The sequence below is a fragment of the Cynoglossus semilaevis genome, chromosome 2 (genome assembly GCF_000523025.1).
Source record: "Cynoglossus semilaevis isolate Cse_v1.0 chromosome 2, Cse_v1.0, whole genome shotgun sequence".
In the NCBI taxonomy this organism is placed as follows: domain Eukaryota; kingdom Metazoa; phylum Chordata; class Actinopteri; order Pleuronectiformes; family Cynoglossidae; genus Cynoglossus; species Cynoglossus semilaevis.
In genome coordinates, this window is record NC_024308.1 from 7,357,580 (window position 1) to 7,376,759 (window position 19,180).

The following is a 19,180-nucleotide window of genomic DNA, read 5'->3' on the forward strand; positions in this document are numbered from 1 at the left end:
CCTGATGACAAGAAATGGTCATAAAGGCGTTTAGAAACACATTTTGCAACCATAGAGATCGGTTTGAAAAAGTGGATTTTTCATTGTGACATCAGGCCATAAAAAGTGCACACTGCAGGAGTTCATTGAATGTTAGCACTTACTAAAGAATCTGATTAAAAGCTACTAATAAGTAGTCATGTAGATTAGCCATGTCTGATGTAGATTAGCCATGTCCTGCGTTAAAAAAAACAGAACTTACTGGTGGTCCGACTTTCCCAACATTTCCCATGTCTCCTTTCTCTCCCTGTAAGCAAAAGAACGTACTGTTAGGGTTTCTCACATGGCCTACATCTACTACAGTACAATCTGGTTATTTCAAGTATCAGGAAATACATCAGTCCAGTGACGCTGCACTTTAGAAACTATCCAACCAGCCTGACTGAACATCGTCATCAGCAGAACACATCAGGACGCGATCTCCAAGCCAAAACCCCGTACAGTTTCTCTGTGTGTGGCGCCCTGGTATAGAAGCCCCCCCACATTTACACACACATACTGCACGAGACTGTGACCCTTTTTGTGGTTCACCAACATGTGCGATGACAACCCTGGAAGATGTGTTTTTCTCTCCTAATTAGGAGCATGTTTACGACACCGCCAAAGCTTAAACTTCCTATATGGGTAAGAAAAGAATGGAGACAGTTGCACTCTGTGGTGAGGCCGTCATATTTCAGAACGATTAAATCCTGACAGCATGATCACAGCAATACATTTGTGGAGGCTTGAGCGCCAAAAATAGTCAGAAGAACTGCGTGTGGTAAGGAATGTTGTGGCTCAAGAACACTTACAAAGACGAAACTTAATTGTACATATAGAAATGATAATTCTTTTGAATCTGGAAGTACAGTTGAAACACAAGGGGAATTATCTGGAAAAAAAACTGCAGACCCGTGTATACGACACCACGTACAGCACCTGACTCAACTTTGTACTAATCAGCGTTCAATTTGTCATCAATGACTGCTGTGTTGTGCAGCTGAACCTCAGGGGAGGTTCTGTAATGGTTTGGGGATGAATTTCTTTTGTTAATTTTGGGAATAAACCTAGTTTAACACAATGTCTAACAAGTACTGTGTTCAGGATTTTTTTTTGTGTATATATGGGTACATTTACACAGGTTGTATTTTAGGAATGATATGATACAGCTTTTTCATCAGTATCGTTTGATACAGATACTGCAACTCGGAGTCTATACCGATACCAATCTGATACCTTATTTCCTCTGTCATCATGCAGTGGGCTTGATCAGATTGACACTCAGGTATAAAATATTTGGAAGGCACATGCAAAAAAAAGTGCTGAACTCACCACTAAACCTTCAGGACCAGGTTCACCGATGGGGCCTTTTCGTCCAGGTCTTCCCTGCACACACACACACACACACACACACACACACAGGAAGAAACTCACAGTAAACATAGAGCAAAGATTATAATGAGATTATCACATATACAGTTTATCAGATGCAGCTGTTCTCTGGCACAGGAACCCAGGTTGGCCTGCAGTACTGGAAACACATGCCTTAGGTTAAGTGTACGTAACAGAGAGTTCTTACAGTGGGGCCAGCATTTCCAGGTGGTCCAAGCGGTCCTTCGTCACCCTGTAGGAAACGGTACAGTTCATTATGTGGTGACATCACACAGTGCATCCAAACAGATGAAGTAGCCCCTCAGATGTGCATTATAAGAAGGAAATGCTTCCTAAATCGCTGGTCTAGAAACCTCACATATCTGTTCTTCAGCTTCACTTGGAAGTTCCTCAAAATTACCATAAAAATTTAAAAAAATAAATAACTAAAATCTGTATGTTGCAGAACACAAACTTGAAAAAGTTTGAGTTGTTGAATGGCATAAAAATAAATACATATTTGTTATGTGTTAGTGGGTGTACAGTGAGAAGTGGAGCTCTGTGCATTTATACCCCATGTGATTGGACAGTTGAGCTGAAGTTATCCACTGTACAAAGGAGAGGGAATCTTAATAACCGCAGCATAGCTGTGGATTAATTGAGATTAATCATGATTATTTGTGATTAACTGTGTCAATCGTAACAATAATGTTAAGATCTTAATAAAGTATTTTGATCATTTGCATGTGGCATTTACTGTATAAATGTTTCTTCTGAATGAATTCAACTAAGTCTGACTCAAGTGGAGGGATTCTGCAGAAGAAACAAAACAAACATTTGTCAAAGGATTCTTATGCTGACTCAGGCTTTACCACTGAGACCTGCTCAAGCATCGGCGTTGTAACGCTGAGCACAATACAAGTGTGTGTTCGTGCACCCAAGTGTGTGTTTGTGCAAAACGCACACTTGGACGTATTTTCTCCTCTCCCTTTCTCGGGGGCTGGAAAACTTTCCGCCTTGTTTTTGTAAGCACCCGTTGGTGAAGCATGACTTCACCCAGTGGAACATGCCCCGAGAGATATGGCAGAGAAAATAATTCCAGCCTGGTGGGAGGAGTGAGCTGCAACTGTCTGAGATAAGACTAAATGCTAAATGAACCGTCTGTGAGATTGATGAGCCAGTGGAAATCTGTGAATGAGGCATGTTTTCCACTCTGTGTGTCGTCCCGGCAACAATAAAGCTGTGATGAAGGAGCAAATCAATCCTCTCACCTCTGTTCCTTTTGGCCCTGAAGGACCTGGGGGTCCTCTGTCTCCTTGTAAACCCTGAAACACATGGGGTAAGATTTAATTCAAACCAACTGACATGAATGAATGAATTATGAACAACATAACAGACATCAAATCCATACCTTTGGTCCTGGTGGACCGTTAGGCCCTGGTATTCCAATGTCACCAGGAAAGCCCTTACACAAACAGAGAGGGAAAGGGACTGTTATTACAGTATTTGACACACGTGGGTAACAAACGTCAGCAGGATTATCTGTCCCTCCAGAAAAACCAGGTCGGCACGGAATATTAATAAAATACATCAATATGTTCTGACATTGGCACGAAGCAGGATTTTTATGTCATACATTTACTTCCTGCTAATATAAAATTTAAAATTTCTACCTACACGTAATAAAAATGCATGGTGTATTACTGTCAATGAAATATTGTAGCTTGTTTCGCATTTTTTCATTCAAGCTATATAACACTTTTAGTTGGCACAGGTCACATGACTAACAGGTTTATTTTGGTCATTAATGTTTAATCAACAGGTTGAATTTTTGTATGGATCAGACAACGGTTTAGGATCAGAAAGACAGTTGGATCTGTCACTTTAATCCTGTAGTTTTTGACCCGACGTCTGCAGCAGTTTCGTTTTCTTCGGCGTCTGCGTCAGAACCACAGCCACACGAAGACTGAAGAACACGGATGTAGAGCGTGTGATGGACTGTGGGCCAGCTGATGGAGGAAAAACTGCCTTCAGGCTCAGCTGTCATCGAACCATCACTCATTTCTGAAAACCTGCCTCCGAGGTGTGGCCTTCGTGACCTACGGTGATGTTGCACTTCGGGGAGCAGCGTGTTTTTGACATTTTACGTATGTTTTGTAACACGGACGTTCCATCCCAGGTGACATTGTGTCAGGAGGGACAAACTCCATCAAATCAGTGTGCAGAATAGTGCAGCGGTTAGCACGGAAGCAGGGAGCAGCTAGTCCTGGGTTCGATTCCCAGAGGAACCCCATACTTGGCATCTGCAAAGGGGCAGCCTGTCGCAGCAAATCTGCTGCTAACACAAGAATTTCCCTGAGATGGGATCAAAAGACCCAGAACTTTTTGGAACCATTAAACAATAACATCTGCAGTCAGTGTCCTTAACTGTGACCTGGAAATAAAAATTGATTAATGGTTTTATTACAAATCACTCCCAGCTTGTCCCTACATCAGGGGTCACAGTGAAACTCCACATAATGATTTAACACATCCTTCCTGAAACACTCAACCTAAGATTGGGGACATGGTGGAATTGTACCCGAAGCCCTGCGCATGACAGGCAGGAATTCACCGTTTCTGATGTGTGATAGTTTGCTAGAGTCAAAATAATCTTAGGAAAGTACAGTATGAACCATCATCATCATAAAGCTAAAGATGAAAAATAGGGGTTTTTATGGTTCTGATTATTTTTGCATCTGCATTTAGGCTTCATTCTCTTACCTCTAGGCTGTGCCAAAATACTTCACAAACCATTAAGAAGCAATTTCCAGTCTTAGTTCCGGTCGTCTATCGCTATCGTTTTATGTGCAATTAAACACAATGTGACAGACTTTTGAAAGTGGAAATATGAAGGTAATTATACTAAATTGAGCAGAGACGTCTGGAAATAACTCTGGACTGTGTTCTGGTTCATCCTGTGGTGTTTGGAAGCACTGATGGTCAGGGTTTCCATAGAGTGACGTTGTTATAGCAGAGCTCGTCTGTCCTGACAGAATTAAGTTGTGTTAAAAGTCATCATTCACCTGTTCAGGGTTTTAAGTGCAGCAGGGAGGAAGGCCGTCATATAAACGGCCAATGGGACTGGGTTGATGTGATTTATGACAGCTTTAAGATGGAAATTTCCTTTTCAATCCGAGATGGTACAAATTTGTGTAAAACTGTGTAAAATACTACATTTGCTTCTTATTTCATTTGCATATTTGAAGTTTTCATTTGTACTTTGTAAAGTCATTTAATCAACTTTGAAGCACACATCGAGCTTTGCTTGTACAATTAGAATACTGTTAATGGATAATAATTATATACACACACACATATATATATCCTCTGGAGCTCGAACCTTAGACCTTCTGTGTGTAAGGCAGATGTGTAAGCAGGCATGACAACCGCTGCACTACCACGACATGTAATATGTGAGACCAGAGTCTTCAGAAAGACCCACAGAAAAACAGTGCTGCATTATTGTAGTCACTGTGCCACTGTGCATATGGAAATATATAAAAATTAAAAATAAAGATTGAACTTGTCCCTCCTACCTCTGGTCCTGGAGGCCCAGGTAGTCCTTGTGGCCCTATTTCGCCGATTCTACCCTGTTTAAAACAAACAAACAAAGAAAACAAATGATGTTATTCTGTGAATTTGTAGATCAATTCATACTTTAGATACGATAATACAACCAATAATACAACCCTTTTTAAATAATGCCGTATCCAAACACAGTGTATGAGAAATGGAAATTATCCAGTTGTAGATGTCGAGTCTAAGAAAATAAATCAGAACCAGAAGAATCTTCAGCCTGTTAATGGGAAGAACCTTAAATGTCTTTTCTTTAATACAGTAAAGTGATTTCATTTTATCGTGAATTACAATCCTATTTAAAGGAAATTAGATGATAAAGCTAGAAGTTTGTTGATATGTTTTATATTTATCGGATAAAAGTCTTAACATTTGTTTTCAAGGGACCTGGTCAAGACTAACTCTAAATCATGTTAGGTTGAATACACAGACAGTAGGAAAACAAACACAATGGAAAATGTGACCTCACAGATGATGGTTGAATGGAGCAGTTGAATGAAGGGAACATTTTATTAAGTAGTTTTATTTTCCACAATCTTATAGTTTACAAAAACACAGAGCGAAGGTCAAGTTCCTGAATAGATGAGATGAAACTGTCTGTCGTCACAAAGAAAGATAAAAAAAGAAGTATTTCTGAAGATTGTGTCAAATGTAAAATAGTCCTCACCTAAAAATCGTAAGTTATAGTTTTAATGCACATGGGGTAAACAATTGCTAGTTGTGTGATCATTTGATTTTTTCTTCATTTACTCCATAGATCTTTGGGGGGAAGCTGCATCTGGTTTTTCAGAAAATGTGGTTTCAGTATTTTATTTCTGTTTGGTTTTCTATGTCAAAGCGCTGTAAAAATGACTGTCCTCTGTTTCCAGTCAGACACAAATATTGTCCAGAATTTATTGCAGTACTGTGTATTCAAAAATATTTATGAAAGACAATTAGACCAAAACATACCGGTGGTCCTGGTTTTCCTTTAGGCCCGGCTGGACCAGGCTGACCAGCAGCTCCCTGGGAATAAGAGAAAGTGACACCACATGTTTTTTTAACGCCCGTGGATGCGTTTGTTTGTTTGTTTGCTTGCTTGTTTGCATCACTGCCAAATGACTGAGACCATGTCTGAATTGCATGGAACAAATATAATGCGGTGACCTCAAGTGATAAATGAAGCCACATCTGCGTCTGTTCAAACACATGCTCAAAGCACAATGTGGAACAGTTTTGATGAATGTTTTCCTGCTTCAGCTGAGACAAATGTTCCTCAGACACACTAGAAAACTGTCTGACATTAAAAACAAGAGTGGTGTAAAAAAAAAAAATCATCTTTTTTATGAATAACTCCATCTTTAACTTTATCAATTAAAATGTGACGTTAATAAGAAGACGTACCTTGTCGCCCTGGTAACCCATCTCTCCTGGTTCCCCCCTGTGTCCCACTTCACCCTGAATATGATGGTATTATACACAGATGAAGCATTCATAAAGCAACGTTGCCGGATAGAAAACCTGATCAAATACCAAGAAAACATACTGGAAATATGTACACAGTACACGGTTGAAAATATACTACAATACTGTGAAACATTGTTCCTCAAATGGCTGGCTCTGTAGCCAATGCTGTGACAGCACATCTGAACTAGTACAGTCACACATTACACACAGATACACTACAATAATATAAATATTTAGATCACCTTATCACCTTTCAATCCAGGCAGGCCGCCTCGTCCTGCAGGGCCCTGCCACAGACGGTCCAAAGAGAGGGAGAGGAAGCAGAAATGAGTGAGTGAGTTGAAGGTAGATTAAATACAGGGGAGGATTTTTTTGGGAAGTTTCTGTTGTACTGCTCAATAAAATACACAAAGTACAGAAACACAAAGACAATAACAGTCTGGAAGAGTTTAAAAGCTCAGTATTTTTTTTTTATTATTTTATATGTAAACACTGTTTTCAGAATACAACATAGTGGAAGGTGTGAATTTTCAATTTTACCTGAGGTCCTGGGAGACCAGGCAGCCCTCGTGGTCCCTCAGGCCCCGGGTCCCCCTGTACAGAGGGACAAAACATTTTTTTTAGATCACAGAGTGAGAATGACATTGACCTCGAGACACACATATAAAATTATAGTGGATTTTTTTTTTTACACTTTTGACTGGCATTTGTCCCTTTATTGCATTAATCAGCAAGTGGTGGCCCGTGGGCCGTATCCAGTCCACAGAATCATGCAATCCGGGACGCAACTGGATTCTAAAATTGTGAGTTTAAAAGAGAAAATATTGTGTGGTCCTAACTGTTAAAGGCTAAGAATGGCATCGGTTTTGTAATAATATAGAGTATAATATACTGTATAAATATATACTGTATATGTTAGAGTCATGTGATTTTTATTTTAGAGTCTGGCCCCCAAGATGTCTGTCCAGAAAAAGTCTGGAACAGACAAATATAGTAGGTGACCCCTGCTTTACTGGATTTACAAGCACCGGCAGTGCTTTTATTATAAAATATTCTTTGGTTTTCAGAGTTTGGAAACATTCTTGTTGTTACAGGTATAAAGACTCTGCATCGACTTGTTTCTATGGTTCTAGGTTTGGCAAAGACCAACACCATTTACAAATGGGAGGGGTGATAATGTGGGGCCGGATGGAAAGATATCAGTTAAGATAATAAAAAAAAAACAAAAGTCAAAAGGCTGAAACATCCTGTTTCAGTCTTAGCAGAACAGGACATGAACAGATGTTTCCCTAAAATGACAGTGTCATCTTTTGTCAAAAAAAACTGTCAGATTTTCCAACACGCACAAAAAATAAAAGTTAGAGGCGAGCGAGAGAGAACATGCTGCAGGTTACGTCAGCGATGACATGTGTTTTAAGCTAAAAGTCCATCTGGAAGCTGTGAGGCCGGTGTTTGATGTTGCAGTTCTTCTGTAGAAATGCATCAGGACATTCATCAAATCTAAGTGATTTTACTCCTGCAACAGATTTATTAAACGTGACGTCGAGAATTGATGAAAAGGTGGATAAACAACCAGAAGAGGTTGTTAATGTTTGCAAATGCATTCCAAAGAAGGAACTCTGGCAATAAAAAAAAAAGGAAAAACTTAGGAGAAATCAGCAGAGATACACGCACAAGCAACAGACGTTCAGACATCTGACAGTCATAGTGGTTCTGTGTCGCTCCGACTAATGCTACGTTTTATTGATATCGTCTGGCCCCTAAAAAGTGAATGATTTCAAAGAAATTCTGAGAAATGCACGTGCTCTCCACACTGGAACAACAGCGGCATGTAGAAAAAAATGTAATTCAAACAAAAATCTTTTTCTTTAGCTGCTACAGGCTAACGTTAAAACATGGTGATCCAACATGGCTGCTGGCTTCACTTCATTCATTCTTAATCCACTTAATCCTTGTCATGTAGTGTGGGGGCGAGGGGGGTGCACTAAGTCAATCACATGGCTATATATAGATACAAATAACCATTCACACTCATTCACACCGAAGGTCAATAAGAGCGAAAATTGAACCTAATCCATCATGTGTTTGGTCGCTGAGAGTAAACTGAGAAAAAAAACAGCAAACTCACAGAAACACAGAAAGACCAGAAAGATCAGTTACACCAACTGGTAAGGCAAGGACACCAGCCACCGTGCCACCGTGTGGTTAGAATCAAAATACGTAAACTTTCAAATGAATGAAGGTTGAAGACGTCCGTTAGTCAACTGGACGTGAAATAAACAATCGTATTTCCTACGGTTGATGGCATCTCATCAGGCTGTGCCTCACCTTCCTGTTGCCATTTTTTCAATCAAATATTTGGTAAAAAATTCTGTTGGTCAGCAGGTTGGTCTGTTTTTTTGGATATTTCCTCCTGGCATGTTTTTATACCTGGTGATGGATGTTAACGTTCAAATATTTTTTCTTTGACACTGGTACCTGACACTCTGTGGTAAAATGTGAGTTATCCATAAGTTAAAAATGTGAACAGCCCACTTCCTGTCCTGGGTCAGTAATAAAACTGATTTACAGCAAGTGAATATATCTTAATGAAGGAGACATTATCCATCCAGATGTCTTCAGTGCCACACAGTGACCCTGCTAACACCTCCATAAATCCTGCACACTAGGAGGTAATGAAGGAAAGGAAAGGTAAGGAAAGGTAAGGAAAGGAAAGGAAAGGAAAGGAAAGGAACAGGGTACATGGAAAATACAACACTTGAACACAGATGACAACAATAAGAGCAGAAAACGTCACTCACCCTCAGACCGGGAAATCCACTAATGCCAGGTCCACCAACAGGCCCCTGTGAAACATCACAGCAACATCCTAAGTACACAGGAAGCCAGACGTACTGTGCAGTATTATACAAACCTAAAGGTGCCTAAAAATACCTAAACCTAAAGATAGAAAAGCAATTAAATAATAATAAAAAGTGACTTCTCACCTCCTTTCCATCAGGACCAGGAGGCCCCCTCTCTCCTACATCACCAATCGTACCCTGCATAGAAAACACATCACGTTCAGGTTGAATGCAGGTTTCCCTTCACATGCCGGGACATTCACCGTACAGCATCCAGGATCAAGTTTTCACCACCACGGTCTTTAAAAAAATGCTTATTTCATTAAGTAAGATTAGCCAGGGGTTTGTTGAGAGTGTAACCTGACGTTGATCCTTTTAGCCAGACATTGCCTAGTGATCTTGAAATAACCCTGCAGATAAAACAGACTCTGGGCTCTGGGCTCTCTGCCCATTCGGCTGCTTCCACACAGAGAAGCCAGAGCTTGTTGTTTTTTAACAATGTTAACTTTTCACAGTGGGAGAGCCCATCCTAGACATTCCAACTGTCTCTATCTTAATCTAAGTGTAATGTTTTTCACTGACACTGGTCCCGGGACGCAGCCAAAACACAGGCCATCAAACACTTGCAGCGTGATTTGCCACATCTTGAATGGTGTTAAGGCCTCCAGAGAGGGTAATTTTTCCTCATGTCATTTTTCACCAGGAACTGTAACCGATGGCCTCAGTGTCTCAATACAAAACAGATGCTCAACATTAATTAATTCCCTTTCATATCATTGAAACGGGTTGATGGAAAAAGTCAGCCACGGCTGATAAAACGTGTTTTATCAGATTCATGATTTCATTTTGTAAACAAAGTGAAATTATATCATATGTTTTATATGAGTAGAAATATATAAAAGATATGTTTTTGTGTTTTTGCATCTGTAGTGTAGACATTTTTTCTAACTATGGTAGGAGTTACAAATGAGTCATCATTACGTGTCTTCCTTTAGGGCCAGGTTTTCCAACAGGACCAGGGATTCCCTAGAAAGAAAAAAAAAATTGAATGAAAAACTTAATTGTGAAACCAGGAACATGATGTCATGTTGGGTTTTTCGCCACAGAAATGAAATTTTACTTCAATTGGCTTCAATCAAGCGTGTGTCAGTGAAGTACCAAACATCTCAGTGAGTAAAATCAGTGTTGTTAAAGACAACATCACCACCAGCACATACTTTATGATTTAAAATATATATATATTTATATTTATTACTCACTTTCTCCCCCTGCAGTCCAAGTGGTCCAGCAACACCAGGAAGTCCAATAAAACCCTGGAGATCATAAAACATCATCACCACGAACAGCACAGTTAACTGTGTTAACATTTAAATATGGTTTCAAATGACATCAAATATTTAGAAATGTCTTACTTTATATAAATATTTAATTATATGAATATATATATAGCTATATGACTATCTATCTATATATAAATACATATACATATAAACATATATATATATATATACATTCATATATACATTCATATATATGTATTAAACAATAAATGGTTACACTTTGTCAGGTACAATGTCTATATTTGTACTGTACTCCACGTTTCAGTATGAATACACATAATACTACAGCTACGGCTTTGGTATTTGTGCATGACACAATTTTACTTGTGAAGTTACACTGTATCTGTAATAATGTGATTTTTATGAGTCCATGTACATGTATTATTGCTTTCAAAGGCATTGCAGTGCCAGATCCAAAAATCTCCTCTTATTTCCTACTTCATTTGTCATTTTCTCAGTTTCTTATCTCCTACTTCATTTGTCATTTTCTCAGTTTAAAAATGTCAGCTGTAGACTTGCTGTAATCTCAGTTGTGTTTTTTTTTTCACATATAAAACTGCTCTGCCTCTTACTGGCTTGTTTGACCTCAATAACCTCTGACTGAGTCAACATCCATAGAGACAACAATTAGGCCCAGAACCAGGAGAACCAGAACTCAGCCATCCGTCATGTTGCTCGAAGCAGTATTATAGCCATTCTACTCAGGTTTATTTTCTCAGGGTTCTAGGCTAAACACCTGACACTATTGTAATTCTTTTTTGGATTTTTTGGCGTTTACTCCTATGCAAAGTTAAAAAAAATGAAAAGATTAGGAAGACAAAAGTTGTTGTACTTACACGGACACCTTTAGGCCCCGGCTCACCCTCTGGTCCAGCTGGGCCCTGCGATAAAGAAAAGACAGAGGTGAAGGCGACCATTTTTTTTACAGTACACAACATCAGAGTGATTTCACAGCAGACTCGAGAAACCAATAAAATGCCTGCATACATCTAGTTGACCATTAGGAGGACTCATCACCCCCGGTTGGTTGATTAGGTGACATTCACACTCCACATTTGCTGGAAAAGTTCCCACCAATGTTTCTGTGTGGGTCACTTTTAGCTCACATTAATTTTGTACCAGCCAGAGAACGTGGTGATGCTTCATCACAGCCAGTGGCCATTGTGAATATACGCAGGTAAATATATATATTTTATGCATAAGACCATTGGGTTAAGACCATGCAGACGTTGTCGTTACATATTTGTGGAGGTTTCAACAAACAAATCTTAAAGTATCACTTGAGGAACTGGAATCATATTTTTGTATTTTTCACTGCACCTGCCTGCCAGGGTAACCTGCAGCCCCAGTTTCCCCAGGAGGTCCTGGTACGCCCTGCAGCAGAGAAGGAGAGGCAGGAAGAAAGAGAGGAACAGTGTTGGAGTGAATGGTGAAAGGCAGATTAGATGGATGGATAAGGTGAAAGAGGAGAAGCACAGAGCCCCGACAACATTGCCAACTGAGGAATAAAACAAGCACTGTTCCTTCTGAATGGACTTTAGAAAGACAACCTTGTTACTTTCCTGCAGCTCTTCATCAGTGGCTCGCTTTACTCCCCTTTCAGCCAAGAATAAAGAATTTAAAAAGTGCATGGAGCACTCATTCAGCATCACTTTCTGTCCGTCCAATTCATTTCGGTCTGAATAACGAAGACAAATAAACTGCTGAGTCATATACTCACTGGTTCTCCTGGCAGTCCTGGTGCGCCTTGATAACCTTTAGGACCCTTGGATATGGGATGAAAGATAAAACGTGTTGTTATTAGTTTTCATTTTAACCAATACTAACAATAATGTAATAATAAAAAAAACTGCGTGTGACAGAGAATGAATGAATTTCAGTAGAGACAGTAGAGAAAGAAGCAGGGTTGCGAAGGTTTATACACATTAACACTTAATGTTTTGGTAGTGACAAGAACACAGTCTCTTGTTATGTTACTGTTACGGTTGGTCACAGTCTTAAATTAGGTTGGAGAAAGATCTCCATGTCAACATCACTTGATTCATTGATGCCCCTGCCTTGTCCATCAACAATACATATTTATGGCTCCAAACAAAGTCCAGGTCAGGTCAGTAGTCCTTTGGGGGAAGCTGAAGACCTTGAACCGTGATACTGACACTTTTCTATGACACTGAGGTTAAAACACACGAACCCTCACACTCAATAAAAGGGCCACTTAGGGGGTAAGGAGCCCAGGCCCCAAGTCAGTCATTTCCTCTGAAAATACCTAGCAGGGCATAGTTCATGAGCTGGGTGTATTGGGTTCAGCTACAGCAAACACAGAGATGGTTTCTTGGGAAGACGAGGTGCTCCTCAGTGAGGAAAGAAATGTGGTCTGGGGAGCAACAGGTGAGGAACATGAGCTCGTATGTGAAGACGTTCACACAAATCAGCATGAAATGAATGTCGGTCTCTGTCTCCTGTCTCTGACCTGAAGAGGCGTCGGATATTGAGCGTGTCATTGACCCCCCTGACCCTGAGCAGGGGGAATGTTCCATTTTCAGACGTCTTTTGGCCTTGACCCCACAGTCTATCAGAATGACGGAGGCAGCAACAAGTTTAAAATTAAACATGTCCAACAGCTGACTGACTGTCTTCACTTCGGACTGAAGACGTTTCAGACCAGTTCAGAATCCTCTCGGACAGTGTTTCCCAAACTTTATTTCTGGGGCCTTGTATTTTAAAAGTCACAAACGTTCGCGACCCAAGTCAATAGACATTAGTCGTAAACTCCTGGGAAACATGATGTGAGATGACCCAGAAAAGAAATCTCTTGTGACCCACCTGAGGGTCGCAACCCAGTCTTTGAGAAACAACTTCTAGGACTACTATCTTCTCCCTCAACTGCTGTGTGTTGTTGACACACAAGCACTTTATGGACTTATTTATAGACTCCAGGGGGAAACTTGGTTTTGGTGTCTGCACTACTGTAACTACAGCAAAAATAAAAACAAAGATGATTCGATCATCACTAAACTAGGCCGAGGCGGCAGCCTACTGTCCTGCCATTCACCGACTGATCGCTGGGCTTAAGTACAGTCCCCCACCCCAACCTTCAAAAAAGAAAAAAAGAAAGAAATTCTCTGTCAGTGGTAAGAGATGAACGTACTGGTGGTCCTGGAAATCCATCTGCTCCAGGCAAACCTGGTGGACCTCTATCTCCCTGGGAAAGGAGTAAAGAAAAGAAAAAAGCAAGAAATGAATAAAGTTTTATACATAAACAATGATGAATTAATTAATTGTTTGAATTATTATTTGATCTTGATTATTTTTTACCCTTTCTCCTGGTGAAGCCTGGCCTGGAGAAAGTCCAGGGTCTCCTTTTGCCCCCTTACACACAGAGAATAATAGTATTAGTTTGAAGTACAGTTTAAAAAAAACAGGAAAAATAAATCTGATTTGGGTTAAAATGTTTAAAAATAACAAATTGCGCGCAATTCAACTTTATTCTGAACACATTTATCCAAAATAATAGAAATGAATGATTTTATAATAATTCATTATTTGAATAGAAAATGTCGAGTTTATGAAGACGATATCAGGTTTTCTGATTTTTCTTCAATGTATCAGTGTATTTTTATACTTTACTTTCAAATCACAAAGTAGTTTGCGATTCTTCTTGGTAAGTGTTTCTGCATTTCATCAATTCATCCTTGGGCTACCCTCTCAACTCATCTGTTTCAGATGTTTTCATTTTTACATTTTATTTGTTTTGTAGACTTTTCTGGGTTTATTCTTTAGATAAAATTTTTTACCAAACCTGAAATGAAACCTGTTCAGTATCAAGTATCAAGTGTTGTTATTACTTGGATTCAGTTACTTAACAAAGTTAGGGAACCTCCTCAGAATTCTCGAAAAAGAACATTTTAGACTTTTTTTACTCAGTTTTTTTAAGGGGGGGATCTTCTTTCAACACTCAACTGTATCCTAAATACCTTTAACTCTTTACGGACTTGACATCTTTCGACAACAGCTTGTTGTACATCGGCAGAAAACCATGTTGTCTGAAGAGTCAACAATGCATGGGGTGTGGTGGGTTGAATCCAGCGAGGAGATGCGAACAACACAAACAGTACTTAAACACCTGACAGCTAAAGTTAACGACTCTCATAAAACAGTACTTTAAAGTTCTCTGTATTTTTCTTAGTAACCAAAAACACTTCAGAGTAGATCGTTTCCAAATCCAGACAAAGACTCTCACAATCCCTCAGTCCACCTCCACAAAGAGGTTTGGGGTTTACCAGTGACTCACTCAGGTCAACATGGAATTAGATACACTGGAGGTGGTTTTGTGTATTTGGATGTGGGTGTACAGGCTGAAAGAATAGACAGCAAACAGGTGACACTTTCAGTATTTCTAACTAATCCCAAAAAGGCCCTGTAGGTCAAAGGTGACAGAAAAACTAAAACAGCACATCTCTGCGTGCTGTCTGACTAATCGAAGAACACTGAACATTCCTTCCTTTATGTACATGGGGTGTGGCAGGTGATGGAGTCATAAATTGTGACAAACACCTTCATAAATATGTCTCGTCTTTATACAAAGTACAATCAAGGCAGTAACAACCACAGCCAAACATCTGACACAGGACTGACTGCAGCTGACTGCACTGTAGATACAGCCACCGAGGTGACGAGGCCACAGACCAGCCGCTCTCTGGTCAAACCTCAGGACCGCAGTCAGTACAAACATCAACCTGGAGCTGCCCACATCTGGCTGCCCACATCTGGCTGCCCACATCCCTGCGTTCTCACCATGTTCTCAGGACCCAAGTAATCGGAAATAACTTGTTACCTGGTCATCATTATCATCAATTGGCTACAGTTACCCCACCACGACCTTGTCAAGTGACCTCTGGTAATGACTTCATCTCCAGAAGATAGTAGTTATTAACCAGCAGTAGATGAATAAATGAATGAATGATTGGATGTAGATGTATATATTGACTCTAGAAGAACTACACCCATAAACACTGATTAATGGGTTCTATAGTGAAGCGATTATCATGCCTGCCTTACACGCAGAACGTCCTGAGTTTGAGCCCCAGAGGAAACATACACTTAATGACACCTCCTGTGTGGGTTGCAATAACTGACACTGCCAGTTTCTCTATTGTGGGACGAATAAGGGATTTTTTTTTTTTTTACTAAAATATTAACTCAATCAAAGTGCAGATTTCGAGCATGAACACAGAGCATTTCAATTTTTTTTTCTAGGACAGTTTTTTCAGTTCACAAACTACGAGGACATTTATTGACAGTGATGACTCTTTGGACATGAAGGTTTCCTATTTAGATTCTAGCTTTAACATTACAGTCTAGGAAGAGACCAGGAAGCTGCAAGTACAGGCTAATGTCAAAGTTTGAGAAACACACACAAATATACAAACATCTGTATCGGCGTGTCATCTCCAGCTTCACACTTTTCGGGAACACGGCCACAAGTACCAACATGTCAAGACCATTACAGTTTCTTTCTGTATCACTGATGGTTTCAACAAAACAGTTTTGTTTCTTTTTCACTGATCTTATTTTTGGACAGATTTGTGGCGATCTTCTCTGTCGTCCTGTGTTAAATGTGTGTCAAATACTTGAATGCAGTTGAAAGAGTTTTTCAATTTTAATATTTGTAAGGATTTAAAAAAAGATGATGGCAAATAAATAACAACTGTTCCACTAAGAGTCAATAAAAAATAACTCTGTGCCATCACATAACATTTTCCGCCTGGTGTATAATGACAACAGACAAGGAACAGAGACAGATTTAACATCAGGCTTTGTATGCTGCCATCTGTTGGCTGTCATCCTAGTATATATTTCATGCTTTCATCAGTTTGGAAATAACTTAACTGGTGGTGAGTTATTTAGCTTTTCAACATGTACTCTCAACATTAAAAAAAGGAGAATATTTCACCAATTTAATATGTACCCTGTAAATTATTCTGAGTATTTTTTAAGTCTCTGAACCCTTTCATAATCGTCTGGTTTGGTGTATTCATACTGCGATCATTTCCATATTTTAAAATTCTATAACACAAAAATTCAACTAATAATGAACAAAACATTGTTGTTTAAGTGAATTTCTCTGGACCACCCATATATACCAACATATTCAATGTTTACCAATGTGTTAGTTAGTTAGTACTTATGTCACTTCAGTGAAAAAAAGAAAAAGACATTTACCTTGGGTCCCGGAAGTCCTGGCAGTCCTGGATTTCCATGTGGACCTCTGGGACCCTGACAGAAGACATTATTTTTATGCAGACAAAAATAAGTCAAATTTTCAAAGAAATTGAAGTTATTATGTAAACAGAAACATGACCCAAAATTGTTAGCTGTAAGTATTTCTACAAAGCGAAAGCTTCAGCACTTGGATCTGTGAATACCATATACCACATATATATATAAAGTACTATGTATACGCATACCAGAAGATTATACTTAAATATCACAGGTATGCCATGAATGCGCTGCACAGCATGCAGCATCATCTGCATAAAGCCAATTCATGGCTAACTTTCATAACAGGCAGCGGCTTTTACAACTGTGGAAAGTCATGTATCTATTGTAAGCAAAAAAAAAAAAACCTTTTAAAATGGTTCAGTTTTATGGTCCTAGTTTCATGCAGTAGTATGTAGCTGTAGGCACAATACTGACTGGAAGCAGCATATACACCGAGGACTGCTGCTACATGCCTGGCCAGCAGAGGCATGATCACATACTGAATGACAATTTAGAAAAAAAAAAGAAAAAGGTTTGTTGACATTCTACTTACGTCATTCTACTTATGTTGGTCAGTCAGCATTCTTAATTTATGAATTGATTAGAAATAAGTTGATCATTTTCAGACTTAGTTTGATTATACATTCTGTTCGAGTCTCAGTCTTTGGAATTAACTAGTAGAATTTGAAGATCTGTTCCAGTAAGTAAAGAAATGGGTCAAAGTGCAAAGACACAAACGTGAGGTGAGATGTAGTGGCCTCTTAGCAGCATCTTCAGCCCAGCAGTTACAACACCAGTGGGGGAAAGTGCAGCTGCAGCCGCTTCATCAACAGCATATCATTAAGCTGGAGTTATTCCTTCTTTCCTCTCTGCTGGGAACACGGGGACTTGACCCAAGGCCTGTTATGAAGTTCTGAAGAATGTCCACAAAAACCTTTTCTGACATTTGCATTTTCACATAGTTCCCTTTGAGACGACTGCTGGAACAAGTCGGGACTTCAGCACCAGTCTGAAAGCACTTTAAATGCACACCGGTGATACGCAGAAACATGTAACAGCAACAGGCAATAACTTCTCACTGGCATATATCAACACAAAAATAGTCTACAGCTAATGATGCTGCAAATGAACATAATCTTCCATAAACAGTGATGTCGCTGTGCAGGTGCAGAGAAGAGACTTGGAACAGATCAAAAGTAAACTATTTATAAACTGTGGCTCTAACAAATAACACAGTCTTTTTTGTAAAACGTCTGATGGTGTGTTTAAAGCGCCTTCAGGGCCTGTGGCATCATCGCTGCATTGCATCATGACAGCCTTGGCGGTTATACATACAGCACACTCTCAAGATCAGAGCGGAGACAGTGTTGGCTCGTCCGCCAACACTGCAGCTGGTTGACGCAGCACGGACCTGGAACTGTTTGGAAACCTAGCCTGAAAGCTCCATAGGTGCCGACAAGCAAAAATTGTCACCCACTTCACAACAGATTATCTTATTGTCGTGCACTTTTACAAAGCCGGTCGTCTTCCTGGGTCTAAACAGTAATCAACGACTGTCAGCACCTTGTTGTGAGCCAGTTGCAGGTGGTTTGGGGTAAATATTGATGAAAAACACACGCTGTCAGTGTTAAATCACTGACCCTGCTAATGAGAAATACTGTAACGAACATTAATTGATTTAATATTATCTTCAACTCTGAGGTTGTTTTTTTGTTTAACTGCTTTTATAGAACTATATAAGACACTGGATTATTCTGAAGGAATCAGGTGTGCTTTATGTAAATCAAACAATAACTTTCTGTACACATTTTGTTGTTACTCACCCGAGAACCTCTTTTTCCTGGAGGTCCAGGTAAACCAGGGGGACCAGGAGGACCCTAAAATTAGAGAGACAGTAAAAGAGAGATCATTTAAGCTAGCATCTAAGAGTAAAACTGCAAGAAAATAAAGACATCTCTCTTTAACCAGTTAGCTTCAAGCACACTGGAATTCACACACTATACAAAGAAAGAAGCAAATGTGCCAAACATTGTCTACAAAGAGAAGCATTTCTATGAGGTATGTATGAACTAATACTAATAAACACGTTCTAAATGGTCCTTATGGGGCAATATGGTAAATGTTTACTTCTAAAAACTAGCCTAAAACCAGTATGCTTGGCCCACAGTGCTAAGCTTCCAATAAATCATGCTGATGCAAAATTGAATCAATACTGATCTAGGTCTGAAATCTTTTTAGAATTAAAATGAAAAAATTACATTTGATTTTTTAGATGCAAAAGCA

At 39.5% G+C, this 19,180-nt stretch overlaps 1 protein-coding gene across 1 annotated transcript in view; it reads right to left on the reverse strand.

Moving 5' to 3' along the window:
- col24a1 (collagen type XXIV alpha 1 chain) overlaps window positions 1-19,180 on the reverse strand; it is a 69,291-nt gene that overhangs the window by 33,791 nt on the left and 16,320 nt on the right. The window contains exons 4-24 of the mRNA XM_025054106.1: window positions 18,721-18,774; window positions 16,859-16,912; window positions 13,952-14,005; window positions 13,785-13,838; window positions 12,357-12,401; window positions 11,957-12,010; window positions 11,473-11,517; window positions 10,556-10,609; window positions 10,278-10,322; window positions 9,441-9,494; window positions 9,255-9,299; window positions 6,994-7,047; window positions 6,696-6,740; window positions 6,391-6,444; window positions 5,959-6,012; window positions 4,968-5,021; window positions 2,801-2,854; window positions 2,661-2,714; window positions 1,598-1,642; window positions 1,351-1,404; window positions 242-286 (exon numbers count right to left, since the gene is read on the reverse strand). Coding sequence (XP_024909874.1) covers window positions 242-286; window positions 1,351-1,404; window positions 1,598-1,642; window positions 2,661-2,714; window positions 2,801-2,854; window positions 4,968-5,021; window positions 5,959-6,012; window positions 6,391-6,444; window positions 6,696-6,740; window positions 6,994-7,047; window positions 9,255-9,299; window positions 9,441-9,494; window positions 10,278-10,322; window positions 10,556-10,609; window positions 11,473-11,517; window positions 11,957-12,010; window positions 12,357-12,401; window positions 13,785-13,838; window positions 13,952-14,005; window positions 16,859-16,912; window positions 18,721-18,774 — 1,071 coding nt within the window. The remainder of the gene's footprint in view (window positions 1-241; window positions 287-1,350; window positions 1,405-1,597; window positions 1,643-2,660; window positions 2,715-2,800; window positions 2,855-4,967; window positions 5,022-5,958; window positions 6,013-6,390; window positions 6,445-6,695; window positions 6,741-6,993; window positions 7,048-9,254; window positions 9,300-9,440; window positions 9,495-10,277; window positions 10,323-10,555; window positions 10,610-11,472; window positions 11,518-11,956; window positions 12,011-12,356; window positions 12,402-13,784; window positions 13,839-13,951; window positions 14,006-16,858; window positions 16,913-18,720; window positions 18,775-19,180) is intronic.